The sequence below is a fragment of the Bubalus kerabau genome, chromosome X (genome assembly GCF_029407905.1).
Source record: "Bubalus kerabau isolate K-KA32 ecotype Philippines breed swamp buffalo chromosome X, PCC_UOA_SB_1v2, whole genome shotgun sequence".
NCBI lineage: Eukaryota > Metazoa > Chordata > Mammalia > Artiodactyla > Bovidae > Bubalus > Bubalus kerabau.
The window spans coordinates 123,740,046-123,755,564 of NC_073647.1; the positions used below are offsets into that span (position 1 = coordinate 123,740,046).

General features: G+C 35.9%; 1 protein-coding gene across 1 annotated transcript in view; it reads right to left on the minus strand.

Moving 5' to 3' along the window:
• Nucleotides 1-14,317, minus strand: part of LOC129640164 (cilia- and flagella-associated protein 47-like) — a 176,454-nt gene extending 162,137 nt beyond the window's left edge. The window contains exons 1-5 of the mRNA XM_055565400.1: nucleotides 14,287-14,317; nucleotides 11,446-11,642; nucleotides 10,508-10,651; nucleotides 9,754-9,927; nucleotides 2,630-2,741 (exon numbers count right to left, since the gene is read on the minus strand). Coding sequence (XP_055421375.1) covers nucleotides 2,630-2,741; nucleotides 9,754-9,927; nucleotides 10,508-10,651; nucleotides 11,446-11,642; nucleotides 14,287-14,317 — 658 coding nt within the window. The remainder of the gene's footprint in view (nucleotides 1-2,629; nucleotides 2,742-9,753; nucleotides 9,928-10,507; nucleotides 10,652-11,445; nucleotides 11,643-14,286) is intronic.
• Between the last annotated feature and the right edge of the window lie 1,202 nt (nucleotides 14,318-15,519).

Sequence of the window (15,519 nt, forward strand, 5' to 3'; positions counted from 1 at the left end):
GCATCTGTGAAAATATTTTAACAAACAGAGTGTAACTGGTTGAAGGTCAGCTTTGTTTATAACTACTATACTCATCAAGACTTTCCAAATTATAGGCCTTTTGCAAATAACTGTTTATATAATTAAGTATAGAACTAAAAACATGCACAAAGTTTTCAAGACCAGTGATACACACAAACACACACAGACACTGACATACTTCTTTAACCAGTACAAATAGGAACATTCTCATATATGTATGAAAATTTTAGTCCAGTTTTATTTATATTACAACAGATTAACAACTGTTCAGAAGCAATTACATCTCCACTACTTAAAATGTTGTAGAAGCCTTCCAACAGTAATATCAATAAAAATGGAGTTTGCCTTCCTTACAGTCTCAGCCTGTCCAAATCATAATGGTAACATTAATTCAAATCTAAGGGACCGCCCTGGGAAGCACAATCATGAAAATGTCTTGCAAATATTTTTCAAAATTATGAAGCCTGCAAGGGCTCTTGTGTAGCCAGCAATATTTACTAATTCATCTCACCTAACAATATGCCCTGAGTTGCCTTTAATGTTTCCAAATTTCTTCTAAAGTCCTTCAAACCAGCATGCTGAGTCCTTATCTGATGAGTGAAAATGTTTTGAAATTTGAAAATATGTTTTGAAATTTTTAGCATTTCTAAAATGCTGCCAAAATCAACAAAAATGACTATATAAAGACATATTAAATCTGATTATTTAATTTTTCTCAGCTCCACTTCTATAACTTTGAGTCTGATTCATGGATCAGTGGCTCTATTTTGCTTAATGGAGTCATAAACACTCCTAATTCAACAACATTCTACCATTTAAAGTTCCTCTTACGTTTCTTCTCACACATAGCAGACCTTACTGCCTTTTATAGGACAGAAAACTCAAATTTCTTACCTATATCAAAAATAATAATGGCAATTCTGAATGACTTGTTATCCTTTATGAAACATTAATCAAAATTCTAAAACTAAGGAAAAGCTATCATTAGGACTGTCATTTGATGATGAGAATAAAAACTGAAATTTATATTTCTTAAAATCAATTAAAATCTTCTGAATTATCATAAAAATGGCAAAAAATGCTACTTTATTGAAATGCTTGAAATAGGCTCACTGTAGCTCAAAATCTACCTATTACATGGAGAATAATAATGGGCTTTGCAAAGTCAAGTGTCTGAAAAGTGATGGGAAGATTTCATAAGATACTAACAGCTATGACTATGGTGACATGTAGGGTCAAGCCAATTAGAAGTAGAGAGTGAGGGTGGGGTGAGTTGGCTCTTCACTCACAGAATATTCTTCGACAGCAGTAGTAACTGGATCACAGTGGTTGCCATTCTGAAATTTCCCTTCTGCTTGTTAATAGCACTGGCATTCAGCCTACTCTCTACGTGCTTTCTACACTTTTAAACTGTATCCATTTACCAACATTTTAACAATTTCCTCAACAGGATCAAACCACCACGGGACACTGAATTGTCTTCCAAATACAACAATTATTCCTTTGATGAATTACAGTTCCTCAGTTATTCCCTGTTACTCTTCTTTACCTCCAACCCCTCTTCCATCAAAAGGTTTGTAGGAATATCCCTCACTCCTATTCCCAAGCAAGCAACTCTTTTCAGGGACCATCAGGCAATTTGTATAAATGGATGCTTTATTAGAAAAAAAGGAAGAAAACTTCACATGTACCAAAGCCTTTAACCTATTTTTCATGTATCAATTAAGTATATTATATGTACGTGTTTTTAAAATACCTAGTCTTATAAAGAAATATTCTCATAGGACGCTGTCTGGCTCATAAATTGGTATAACTATTTGCAAGTATTTATTCCAATTTTGGGGCTTCTCTGGTGGCTCAGATGGTAAAGAATCTGCCTGCAATGAAGGAGACACGGGTTCGATCCCTGGGTTGAGAAGATCCCCTGGAGAAGGGAATAGCTACCCACTCCAGCATTCTTTGGTGAAGGCAATGGCACCCCACTCCAGTACTCTTGCCTGGAAAATCCCATGGATGAAGGAGCCTGGTAGGCTGCAGTCCATGGGGTCACTAAGAGTCGGATACGACTGAGCGACTTCACTTTCACTTTTCACTTTCATGCATTGGAGAAGGAAATGGCAACCCACTCCAGTGTTCTTGCCTGGAGAATCCCAGGGACGGGGGAGCCTGGTAGGCTGCCGTCTATGGGGTCGCACAGAATCGGACATGACTGAAGTGACTTAGCAGCAGCAGCCAGCATTCTTGCCTGGAGAATTCCATGGACAGAGAAGCCTGGCAGGCTACAGTCCATGGGGTTGCAAAGAGTCAGACACAAGTGAGCAACTAACACACACCCTAATTTTAAATGTTAATGCCTTAACTAAATATTTCTACTTCCAGGAATTTGCCCTACAAATTCAAATAAATGGACAAGAAAGTATAGCACTATAGATGAAATGTATGCCCCAAAGCACTGATTATTTAGAAAGCTAATGACTTAAATAGAAAACTAAATTTCCCTCTGGATCACTTATTAAAAACAAGAAATGTAAATTACTTTTTAATTTCTTCTCATCATGCATGTTTTCCAGTATGGTAGTTAATAATATTTTATTAACAATTTTCTTACCTTTGAATATACCCCGCTTCCAAGGGCACACATGTAGAATATATGGAACCGTGTTATCAGGGTCTATGGTGATGTCTGGGTTTCCCCACACTATCGGAAGATCTGAAGAGACCTAGAAAAGAGAATCCAAAAACAGGAATCACATGATGTCAACATTTCCATGAAATTAGTATAACAAGCTAAAGCATAGAAAAAGCTGAAATTTAACTTAAATATTTCATTGAAACTGTACACTTTTAAGTGAAAAGCAAGCCATAAAATATAGACATATAGTAGAAGAAAAATTGGAGACTTAAGGAAAAATATAACACAAGAAAAATGTTTATTTTCTTTTGCTACTGGTAGCAAGATCACTGATGTTTATACAATCAGAGTAGCTTTTACAGGCCATGCAGAAGTTTCTTTATGCAATTTGATATACAAAAGATAAACCACTTCAATGAATTTCTACATCAATATTAATATAGTATGTAAATATTAATATAATCAATGTTATATAGTATATAAATATTAATATAATCAATATTAATATAGCATATAATATTTAAGCAGCATCTGACTATAACTGTTGTTGGCTAGATTCAACTTTCACCTTAGTGAGTACTTTCATCTTGCCCCCATCCACCATTCTGTACAGGCAAATACTAATCTAATTTGTCCCTCTATAGATTTGCCTAACCTGAACAATTCATAAAAATAAATTATACAGTATATGGTCTTTTGTGACTAGCTCTTTTTCACTTAGCATAATGTTTTCAAGTTTCACCTATGTTGTGGCATTTATCAGCACATCATTTCCTTTTTACTGATGAATGGCATTAAATCATATAAAAAACACATTTTGTGTCTCCATTCATAAGTTGATGAAAATGTGGGGTGTTTCTGTTCTTGTCTATTATGAATAATGCAGCTATGAAACCATGTAGAAGTGTTTGAGTACACATAGGTTTTAATTTCTTAAGGACATATATCTTAGAGTGGAACTGCTGGGACATAGGATGCCCAATCTTTAAATTACTGCTTTCCAAAAGTCTTCTCCAAAATGGCTGCACCATTTTTCTTTCCCACCAACAATGCATGATGGTTCCTATTTTCTCTACAGCTTCTCTCAAAGGTTTTTGTATATCATTTTTATAATAGTCATCCTAGTGAGTGTGAAGTGGTATCTCATTGTGATTAAGGAGGATGTCAAGGTTGTATATTGTCACCCTGCTTATTTAACTTATATGCAAGGTACATCATGAGAAACACTGGGCTGGATGAAGCACAAGCTGAAATCAAGATTGCCAGGAGAAATATCAATAACCTCATATATGCAGATGACATCACCCTTATGGCAGAAAGTGAAGAAGAACTAAAGAGCCTCCTGATGAAAGTGAAAGTGGAGAGTGAAAATGTTGGCTTAAAGCTCAACATTCAGAAAACTAAGATCATGGCATCTGGTCCCATCACTTCATGGGAAATAGATGGGGAAACAGTGGAAACAGTGGCTGACTTTATTTTTCTGGGCTCCAAAATCACTGCAGATGGTGACTGCAGCCATGAAATTAAAAGACGCTTACTCCTTGGAAGGAAAGTTATGACCAACCTAGACAGCATATTGAAAAGCACAGACGTTACTTTGTCATCAAAGGTCTGTCTAGTCAAGGCTATGGTTTTTCCAGTGGTCATGTACAGGTGTGAGAGTTGGACTATAAAGAAAACTGAGTGCGGAAGAATTGATGCTTTTGAACTGTGTTGTTGGAGAAGACTCTTGAGAGTTCCTTGGACTGCAAGGAGATCCAACCAGTCCCTCCTAAAGGACTGGTTGGACTGAATATTCATTCGAAGGACTGATGTTCAAGCTGAAACTCCAATACTTTGGCTACCTGATGCAAAGAACTGACTCATTGGAAAAGACCCTGATGCCTGGAAAGATTGAAGGCGGGAGGAGAAGGGGACAGCAGAAGATGAGATGGTTGGATGGCATCACTGACTCAATGGACATAAGTTTGAGTGAACTCCGGGAGTTGGTGATGGACAGGGAGGCCTGGCGTGCTGCAGTCCACAGGGTAGCAATGAGTCAGACATGACTGAGCCACTGAACTGAAGGATTGATGATGTTCAATATCTTTTCCTGTGTTTATTGTTCATTTGCATGTACTTTTGGGAGAACTGTTAAGACTCTTTACACATTTAAAAAACTGTGTTACTTGTTTCATTATTAAATTGTAAAAGATGTTTATATATTCTAGAAACAAGGCCCTTATCAGATATTGGTCATGTGAATATTTTCTCTCATTCTGTGGACTGTTTTTTCACTTTCTTCAATATATCACTTGAAGCACAATGGCAACTCTTCATTGAGCAAGTCTGTAAGTGCCATTTTTTCAATAGTATTTTCTCACTTTGTCACACTTTGATAATTTTTGGAATATTTCATACATTTTCATTGTTTTTATAATTATGGTTATCAATGATCTTCGATGTTACTATTCTAATTGTCTTGGCATTTTTTAGCAATAAAGTATTTTTTAATGAAGGTATGTACATCCTTTTAAAACAATTCTACTGCATACTGAAGCTGCAGTGCAGCATAAAGCATAACTTTTATATGCAGTGGGAAAGAAAAATCTGTATGACTTACTTCATTGTCATTTTGCTTTATTGTGGTGGTGGTCTGGAACCCAAACCAAATATCTTCAAGGTATGCATATAGTTTGTCACAAGTTTTTCACATACCTGAAATAATAAATCTTTTACCCTTTGTCAAGGAGCACTGCAAACGTGTTGCGGCACACCTTCAGCACTTAGGTGGTTTACAGCTCTACCTTAGCCTTAACTTCCAGCTCACACAGCATCTCTCCATCAGCCAGAGATGAAAAAACTGGCACCCTCTCAGGCCTTCCCTGGGCAATCACACCACTCTGTATATGCATGTGGCCTGCATGTTATCCAGGGACATGTCAGAATTGTGAAATTCACTGCACATATCTTAATCCCCACATCTTCAAGTTTTTAGTCAAACTCTATTTGGTCCCAACTGGTTTTGTCGCTTCAGGCAACTGCAATGCCAAACTACTGAATATTTTTGGCAAGTGTCCTAAGGATAAGTCCTTTTCATCAGAGCAAGATATGACACAAGTCAAAAGATGACAATCCCTCACTCGTGGGGAGGGGTGTTGCTAGAGACCTAACGAGAAAGGTCAAATTGTGACAATGTACTGGGGTGGGAATTGTGAGCAGAGTCATATTCAGTCTGCCTCTTCCTTTGTTTGCAAGGTTGCAGTTTTCATAGCCACGGTGGTTGCAAGACTGCAGAGCAGCGGAGAGGGGGACAGAAATAGGTTAAGTCAAAATGCGACAAATTACTCCACTGTTACCAGGATTCAGTTTTTCTTGAGTAAATACTCCTCAGATTGTTGGAAATCTTTGTTTAATTTCAAGATTTAAAATTTCATTTTGACAGTTTTTGTCAGTGTTTTTATTGCTTTTAAGGAGGAACAGATTTATGAAACTCCACTACTCTGTAAGTCCCAGGTCTCCTGTTTTCCTTATTGCACAACTATCTCCTACTACCTGGTCACTTTGATAAAATGCCAAAGCATTTTACCTATATCGCTTATTATATTCCATTATTTTTATATTATTTTTCTTATTAGGGAAGTCTCAATATTCTATTGCAAACTATTCTTGTAGCAATGAGATTAATATAGTAAAAAGGCTTAAAAAATTCAAAACATCATAAAAAAGAATACTAGCAGTAATGAAAAATAGAAAAAGGAAAAGATATTAAAAGAATATACTGAGTTTGAGTTGTTAGCAGACTGTCAAAGTGGAGGTATAAAGTAAGCAGTCAAAAATGAGAGGCTGAAGCTAATACATCTAGAGTAAAAGTATAAATTTGCCACTTGTACCTAAATGATAGTCTGAAACCAAGAAACTGCCAAGTGTGATGTGGTACAGATATGAGGATGCTTTAGAAGGTAGAACTTTAAAAAGAAATGAGAAGGTTAGAGGAACAAAAGGACCAGATAAGTAACAACCAAGAAATGGCATGGAAATGAGGAATATAGAAAGATATAAAATAAAGGGTGAAGAGTGTTAAGAAGGTGTGCTGCATGCTTGCTAAGTTGCTTCAGTCGTGTCTGACTCTGTGACCCTATGGACTGCAGCCTGCCAGGCTCCTCTGTCCAGGGGATACTCGAGGCAAGAATACTGGAGTGAGTTGCCACACTCTCCTCCAGGGATCTTCTTGACCCAGGGATTGAACCCCCACCTCTGATGTCTCCTGCATTGGCAGGCGGGTCCTTTACCACTAGCACCACCTGGGAAGTTAAGAAGGCAGATAGTGCCAAACATTAAAGGAGTTTTAGGGCAGATAATTTGGGAAAATAATTGATTTTTCCTGAACAAAAATTACAGATGATCTTTGCGGCTGCAGTTTCAACAGAGTAGAGGAGCTACAAATGGACCACCATGAAGTAAGAAGTCATCATGTAAATAATGCTTTTTCAAGAAGTTTAGCAATCACAAAAAAACATAGAAGGTAATAGCTGAAGGGGTATTGTTAGAGGCAAGTTTTATCTTGTAATGAAAAACCTTTGAGAATACTTACAGATTAAGAAAAATAGTCCAACAATGAGGAAGGTATTGAAGGAGTGGGGGGAGACTGCAAATCAACCCTGAGTGCACAGAGAATCAGAAGCATGTCACTGGTTTCAAAGCAAGTGCAAGATGAAACCTGACACTATAGATCAAAGTTTCCAGTCTAGCCTTTCTCCTTCGCAGCACCTCAGTTGTTTCTCAATAGAATTTCCACTGAAATACCAGCAATGATTCCAATATAATAAATGAATAGAAATGGCAAATTGATAATGCTCATTAGTACATGCTGATTAAAAATAATGGTGATTTTCAAATAAAGAAAGGTGATACTTTATTCTAATATCTCTAAGAATATGTGTTTTAGGTTTTAAATATGTTTTTGTTCTTTTATAATTCTTGGTGTTATTTAAATGTAGAAATATAAAAGAACTAGAATACATGTTCAGTATTATTAGTACTTGAATGAAATTATATTTAAACAATTTAATATGTAACATCTTTAATTACAGAAAAAGGCCTCAGGGAAAATTTACATTATAAAGGTAAAAGTAATTAGATTCTTCAGTTTTATTTGTCTATTGAAACAACAGAAATATAGACTTTAATTATTATTTCTTGTGAGAATAATTTTGTTATATAAAATTCTACTTCTACATTTAATTAGAAAAATACATTAACTTTTCATAGTTAACATAGCATACTTATTATTTTTAAAAGCCTACAGTAAAAAAATCAATGCATTAATTCTGAAGGATGAAATTTTAAAAACCTACAGACATCACCTCTGCCATAACAACAACCAATGTTAAGATATTAAAAGATATTTTCTTTAACCTGCTTTCATCAAACTCTTAAAATGAAATTCCTTGCTCATCAGTGAATTCTGGAAAGGGAAAGGGAGTGGTGGAAAAATGACTTCTTTCCTTATTTATAGCAAATCTAAATAGTCATGATTTTCTTATTCTTTTCTTTTATTTCCTTTTTCCTTTCCCTCTTTCTTTCCAATTGAAATGCCACCCATTGTGTTTGTATCTGTTTATTAAACAAATCTTCTTGGAAAAAATATTATGTGCTTGATACTATGATTTACAGCATTCCCAGGTAGCTCAGCAGTAAAGAATCTACCTGCAATGCAGGAGAGAAAGGAGACATGGGTTCAGTCTCTGGGTGGGGAAGATCCCCTGGAAGAGGGCATGGCAACTCACTCCAATATTCTTGTGGAGAAAACTGCATGGAGAGAGAGCCTGGCAGGCTATAGTCCATGGGGTCAAAAAGAATCAGACATGAATGACTGAGCACCTATGCACTATGATTTATGCTAGGTATAAAAGTGTGGATAGGAGGGCGTATGTTCCTTTCCTCATAGTAAATAATCTGGTGGAGAACAATAAATAGGTAATAGCAATAAGATATAATGTACATGACTGTGGGAAAGGTAGAAAAAAAAATGTTGCAGAAGCACATGAAAGGCATCTATAATCCAGGCTTATGGGGATCTATAAAGATTCTCAGAAAAGTGGCATCTAATAAATACTTGCCCTAAAGAATGAAATGGAGTTAAGCACAGAGAAGCGGAAGATAGGGAGTTGGATAAAGATTTCTAGATAGTAGCAAAAGGAAATACTGTATACAGTGGCCTAAGTGTGGCTAGAGGCAAGAGTGGTAAGAGATGAAGCTGAGCAAACATACTTTTGAAGCACATGGGCCACTTCAAGGAGCATGGACTAGATCTGATGGCAAGAGATGACAGTGAAGAGTTTTAGCAGGGGAGTAAGAAAATAAAATTTTCATTCATAATATTCACTCCATTTGTAATCCAGTAAGGAAAGAAGAAGAAAATCAAAGCACATAATTTTCAAGATTACCAAAAGTAGCAGAGAACAAACCCAGTGAATTTATTAAACTTCTGAAGCACCCTCTAAAACTAGATACAGGCATCTATGATGGATAGATATTTGAAGCTTCTCTGAGGATCCTATTGAACACATAATTTGTAGAAAATATGGGAGTAGGGAGTAGAAAAATTTATTTTCAGATTTGCTTAAACATATCAAGTGAGGAAGGTCAAGAATAAAACCTCATAATAAATAAAGATATAAATAATTATGTATTTCTTCATATTCCCACTATTATTCATACTGATAAGTGACAGGATACACTTTTGAAATTTCATGGCTGCAGATATCACATTACCATTTCAAAAGCTGTTTAAAAGTTTTTTTGAAAAGATATTTCATTATCATGCCACAATATCATCAAGTAAAAATACACATGACTCAAATAAGTAAATTTTAATATGTTTTATGATTATATACTAACACTTAGATATAAAACTTGTTTGGTGCTAATTCAACTTTATATGAAATGGCAGTTTAAAACCTGTTGGACTAATGAAAAGAATTCTAACCATCTCCTTGTATCACACTGCTTTACCTAGTTAAGTAAAATTAGATGTTTTTAAATTTCATACAATTCAATGTACTATTTAAATATGAAAACACTTTCATATTTAAAAAAAAAACAAAAAACAAACTTACCTTAAATGTTAGGATGCTTCGTGTATAATTGGGCACCATTATGGGTTTATTTGTCACTTCCCCCACTTGACAGTCTACAATGATGTGTTCCAAGGCCAGGGGTCTTTTTCCAATTCCTTTTATGTCAAAGATATGCTCCATACCATCTACTTCATTTTGTAGAATAAGCTTGCCCTGTGACAAATCAGTCAAATTTCAGCTCTATAAGAGTGACAGTTAGAAGTCAACAATTTCTTCTGTCTTAGGAATTTTGAATCTGATTAATGAAATGAGCTTTCAAGAAGGTGTTAGTCACTGACTTATCCAGTTTACATATAAATACTTCTACTGAATGAATGAAGATGGATTTCCTGTGAAAAGCTCTTTATTTCTTTTCACTTTCACTAAGTGACAGAGTTTAATAGGCATTCTCATGCTGTTTACATACTTGTCAAAGAAATATGACTTAAAATATTTTCTGACATATAAACTTCCTTACTGAATAAAAACAAAGCAATGATTTTACTTTGTTAAACATTTTACATAAAATTAACCTAGATATAAATATTGAAGCCTATGACAATGTGACTTTCAGAATATTTATACCTCAAATTAAAACATTTATTAAAGTTTCAAGCAGAGGGAACACCAATGATCAAATTCATGGAAAATATAACTTTTCTGCAAGAAAATCTATCATAAATTGTAGAGGTAAACATCACATTGGTTTATCGACATATTATTGCTAGGGGGAAAAAGATCAATGAGTTCATACCATAATCTCACATTCCCAAATAGGTTTGAATGTGAGAGGATAATCCACAGTTTCACCTGGTCCGACATATAAAATAGGAGGTCCATGAAACCATTCTCCTTCTATAGTAACTTGAAATTTCCATTCATTCTTTGTTTCATTATTCTAAACCATGAAAATAAAGATAGAAACATATCAGTGTAAAAAATATTCCTTAAAAATTACCTTTGTCTACACTATCATCACTCACTTATAGCCAAGTAATAGCCAGTCTCCTGGACTTCAAGGAGATCAAACCAGTCAACCTAAAGGAAATCAACTCTGAATATTCACTGAAGGACTGATGGCTGAAGCTGAAGCTCCGATACTTTGGCCACCTGCTGAGAAGAGCCAACTCATTAGAAAAGGGCCTGATGCTGGAAAAGATTGAAGGCAGGAGGAGAAGTCGACAACAGAGGATGAGATGGTTGGATAGCATCACCGACTCAATAGACATGAATTTGAGCAAGCTCCAGGAGATGGTGAAGGACAGGGAAGCCTGGTGTGCTGCAGTCTATGGTGTCACAAAGAGTCGGACAGGACTGAGCGACTGAACAGCAACAACAATAGCCAATCACTGGTCTTAGTGCCTATGAGCCCATCTTAATCATATGTTAAGGTCACAGCTGAATTTGGGCAGAGTGATCTGAGAGACCATGAGTCCGCTTAGTCTGATGATAGGTTAAGGATATTGGAGTTAACTTTTTAAGCAAAGAGATGCAGCACAAATAGGTGAGTAATATGATAACATTTATATTCAGGAATAAAACTGTGACATCAAATTGGAGTAACAAATGGCCACACACAATGCAATTAGGAATCAGTACTAGTTTAGATGAGAGGTTTGAAGAAAACTTTGAGACAGTGGCAGTGGGAATAAAGAAAGTACCAAGAAAAGAAAAAAGAAAGTTTGTACTTACAATTGGAATATTCTGGGTAAGGGCTTCAAATGCTGGTGTTTCAAAATCAAATCTGGCCTCTGGACGTTCTTCATTCACCACACCTTCAATGCAATACAGACGCACATCGTTCTTTGATGTCAACAAAATTTTGCAAGGGTAGCGTCCAGGACCGAGAGGAACAAATCGCAAAGGGACTGGAACAGGTCCATCTGCAGCTATCAAAATAATTTAAAAATGGTTTAATCATTTTGATGGTATAAATCCTAAAATTGATTTTAGGATAAAGGAATATTTTATTGTATTGTATTTAATTGAATTATATAATCCAGATGAGACTAGGTTCTAACAAGGTAGCACACTACTCCTCAATCTCCTGGGCATTACAAGCAAGTTTATTTATGTATTTATTTTTATTAATGAGAGAATATATCCTGCATGGGTCAGAGAAAAGTCTGCTCCATAAAGCTACTGAGGGACCCAGGTACACTGCTCCTCCTTTGTGTACAGGTCAGGGGAAGAGGAGCTGAAAATTGGCTCAAGGGCTTTTTAGTGTTCAGCCCAAAGTTAACACACATTATAGTTAAATGGTCAGAACCAAACACATGATTCTATCTCAGTCAACAGAGGCTGAGACTTGAGAGATATATGGGCTATTTGTAAGCATTATTATCTGCTACATTTCTATGACACAGGAGTGCTCTATCCCACAGCAATCAAAATCAGTTACAACTTGACCAGCAAATAGAAGTAATTTTTAAAAACCAAGAGAAGCCAAAAGAGGCATAACCAATGAATACTTCTCACATTACCTTGTTATAATATGTACCAGAATAGCTAATATAATTTCTTATGGTGGGCAGGCTATCAATGCTGGTTCTTTCCTTCCAAGAAACACAATTTCTCTGAAAGTCACCATATTCTTATTCTCCATGAAGTGAGAAAATAGTTATAAAAATCTCTCAACCCTAAAGTAGGATGCACTGTAAGAATATAATACAAGTTTCACTGCTAAAGTCAAATTATTTAAGTTATAGATAAGAAACAAGTGATAAAAGATACTTAGAAGCCTAATTCTGTGAAGGAAATTCTCTGAAATCAAGAAAACAAATCAAGCTTATTAACCAATGGACTGGACACATATTATATTAATTGGCTATAATGTTAATTCACTCACATTTAACACTTCAAATGTTAAAAATGGCAAACTTGTTTTCAAATACACTGAAGTCTATATGCCAAGAAAACCAGTCATTGCTATAAGAACATTAGTTGCTTTAAATCATTTAAAAACATATTCAGGATGTGTATGCATGTGTTACACATACTATAAAATATATTCATCATATTGGAGTAGGAAATGGCAACCCACTCCAGTATTCTTGCCTGGAAAACCCCCTGGACAGAGGAGCCTGGTAGGCTACAGTTCGTGGGGTCACAAAGAGTCGAACACAACTGAGTGACTGAGCATGAGCATTCATCACATATTATATAGAACACATTGTGTGTTGCATATTGTATATTATTTGTTATATATAGCAACATACAATACACGCCTGGTGGCTCAGATAGTCAAGAATCTGCCTGCAATGCAGGAGACCCAGGTTCAATCCCTGGGTTGGGAAGATCCCCAGGAGAAAGGAATGGCTACCCACTCCAGTATTCTTGCCTAGAGAATTCCATGGACAGAGTAGACTGGTGGTATATATTATGTTATGTATAAATGTCATATTTTTATGTTGTATATTAAGAAACACTGATAGTGGATTACTCTTGAAATATATATTATATCTAAGCAAAGTTCAAGAGACTCAGCAGGTCTAAGGAGGATACAAAGGCTGTCAGAATGTTGTTATTTTTATTCTGTCCTATTCAAGTACAAATATAGTGTTAGAATAAATTTTTTTTCTTGTCAAAAAGGACTCCAAGCACATCTTATCTGTTGTTCATTGATTACTTTCATTCTGAGAGAAGTATTTGAATTGTGGCAACATCATTAGAACAAACTAAAGATAATTATTTGATTAAAATTTGTTGTTTTATTGTCAGAAAGGAAGAAACCATACTTTTCTCTTGCATGAACAGATTGAAATGAAAATATTTAGCTCAGGTAATTTAAATAAAATTAAACTGCTTAGAATATGAAATTTAATCAGCAGGAATTATTTTCATCAAAGATAAAGAATAACTAGCCATTTCATGGTAAACAACAATTGAAATGCACAAGTTCAAGTATAAAGCTGCTATCAAAAGCTTTATGCTATACACTATTTCCTTTTCCCTAAAAATATGCATTTTCTATTGATACTGAGTCTGAAAGTGAAAGTCAAGGACATCCTTAAGTGTGTATTTCCCAACTCATGAAATGTTCATAAGCAAAGACCCTAAGGAATATGCCATGCAACCCCCTCTCCCTTACAAGTCCAAAAAGAAATTCATAATAGAATTTATGGAAATGATGGTTTTAATGTTGAAGACATATTGATAAAATAATATTTCTTTTCCTTAAACATCTGAAATAATTTAATTCATACTAGAAAAAGAATAGGAATATTGTCATATATTATCAAAAAGAAGCTACTTGTGGATTAAGGTATTCATCAAGCAGTATCCACATCTCCTTAGATGTGAAATAGCAGAGATAGAGACTTCTCATATTTAGAAATTTGGAAATTTTACTGGCTACACTGTGCCATCTCAACATCATTCTCTTTTAGGGACATGTTTTCTCAAATTCCTTTCCAATTCTTCTCTGTAGCAGATGTCATCCATGTCCTGCCATGTCTCCTTGGCATTTAAATTGTTGCTGCAGGCCAATGGTTTTATGGAAAACAGGTCTTTCTCCCTGAGGGCTTTCGCTACTCATAGGAAGGTGCTTAATCCTTGAATCCATCAGGCCAGAAGTGACTGTTAATGACTGCAGTTGTGGTCCTCAACAAATAATGTATCAAACTGGTGGCAAAATAACCCAGCTTCTTTATCCTTTGGTTGGAATAACTGTGAAGTGAATGCTACACAAACTCATAGACAGCCCCAGGACAACCAAACCCAAATTGCTCTCAGTGGCAACTGCTCATGAACACTCCCTGAACTGGCTCCTTCTCTTTGCTGTCTCTCACTCTCTCACACTCCTACCTATGGCTCTTGAGATCACTTCTCAAACTACTGCTCTCAAGACCTGGTCTCGGTGTCTGCTATTAGAGATCTCCAACCTAACACATACCCTTAGACCAAGGAAAGAGAGCTTGCTGTCCATGACCTCATGCTTTCTAGGGCCTTACACTGAATATCCTCTGGCACTGTCTCTCTGGATGTGCATGGAGTACATGGGCCCACTGGGACAGGCCCACGTGCAGCCCAGACCCATCCATGTTCTGGGTTTAGGGCATGTCACAATTTACAATTAAAAGTGCTTTGATCCCATTTCCAGTGCCTGCACAGGACTCCTCCCTATGTTGATCCTCCTGTTGGAAGACTCCTAGAATTAAAGAATAACTAAGAGGTGGCCACTAAGGGGAAGATATTGACCAAGATTGATTATGTGGGTTAAAATACCCACAAATTTGTACACAAGGCCTCTTACGATACATGTTAGAGTTGAAGAAAGAGAATGGGGTGGGCACATGCCCAGGGCCCAGCTATCCTGTGTTGTCATGTCTAGCTCAAAACTCTAAGGAGACCAAGAATTCTAAAATCAAACTCTGTCTTCTAGTTTGGTAAAAAGCTTAATTTCTCAAGGTGGAATAATAGATTATATTCTATTTAAAACTTTGTTAGCCTGATTTAACAATTTTAAAATTTTGATATCTGGTACATGGGATTCCATTTGAACTTTTGACTTGGGCATACAAATGTCAGGGACAATCTAGACCTGTCCCTTCCATCCTTAGTCTACTAAATGTAGCTCACTTGCAGCCTTTTCTTTACAGGTGATTCCAGTAACTATGGGAGTTGCCAGGGTTCTGTAATTAAAGATAACCAAATATATCTAAATTTATCAGATTATAGTTTCTAAAGAAAATACAGGAACATAAAGAGTGAATCTCTCTAATGAAAAAATATCTAATTTTATATAACTTGAGCTACTGAGGAAGT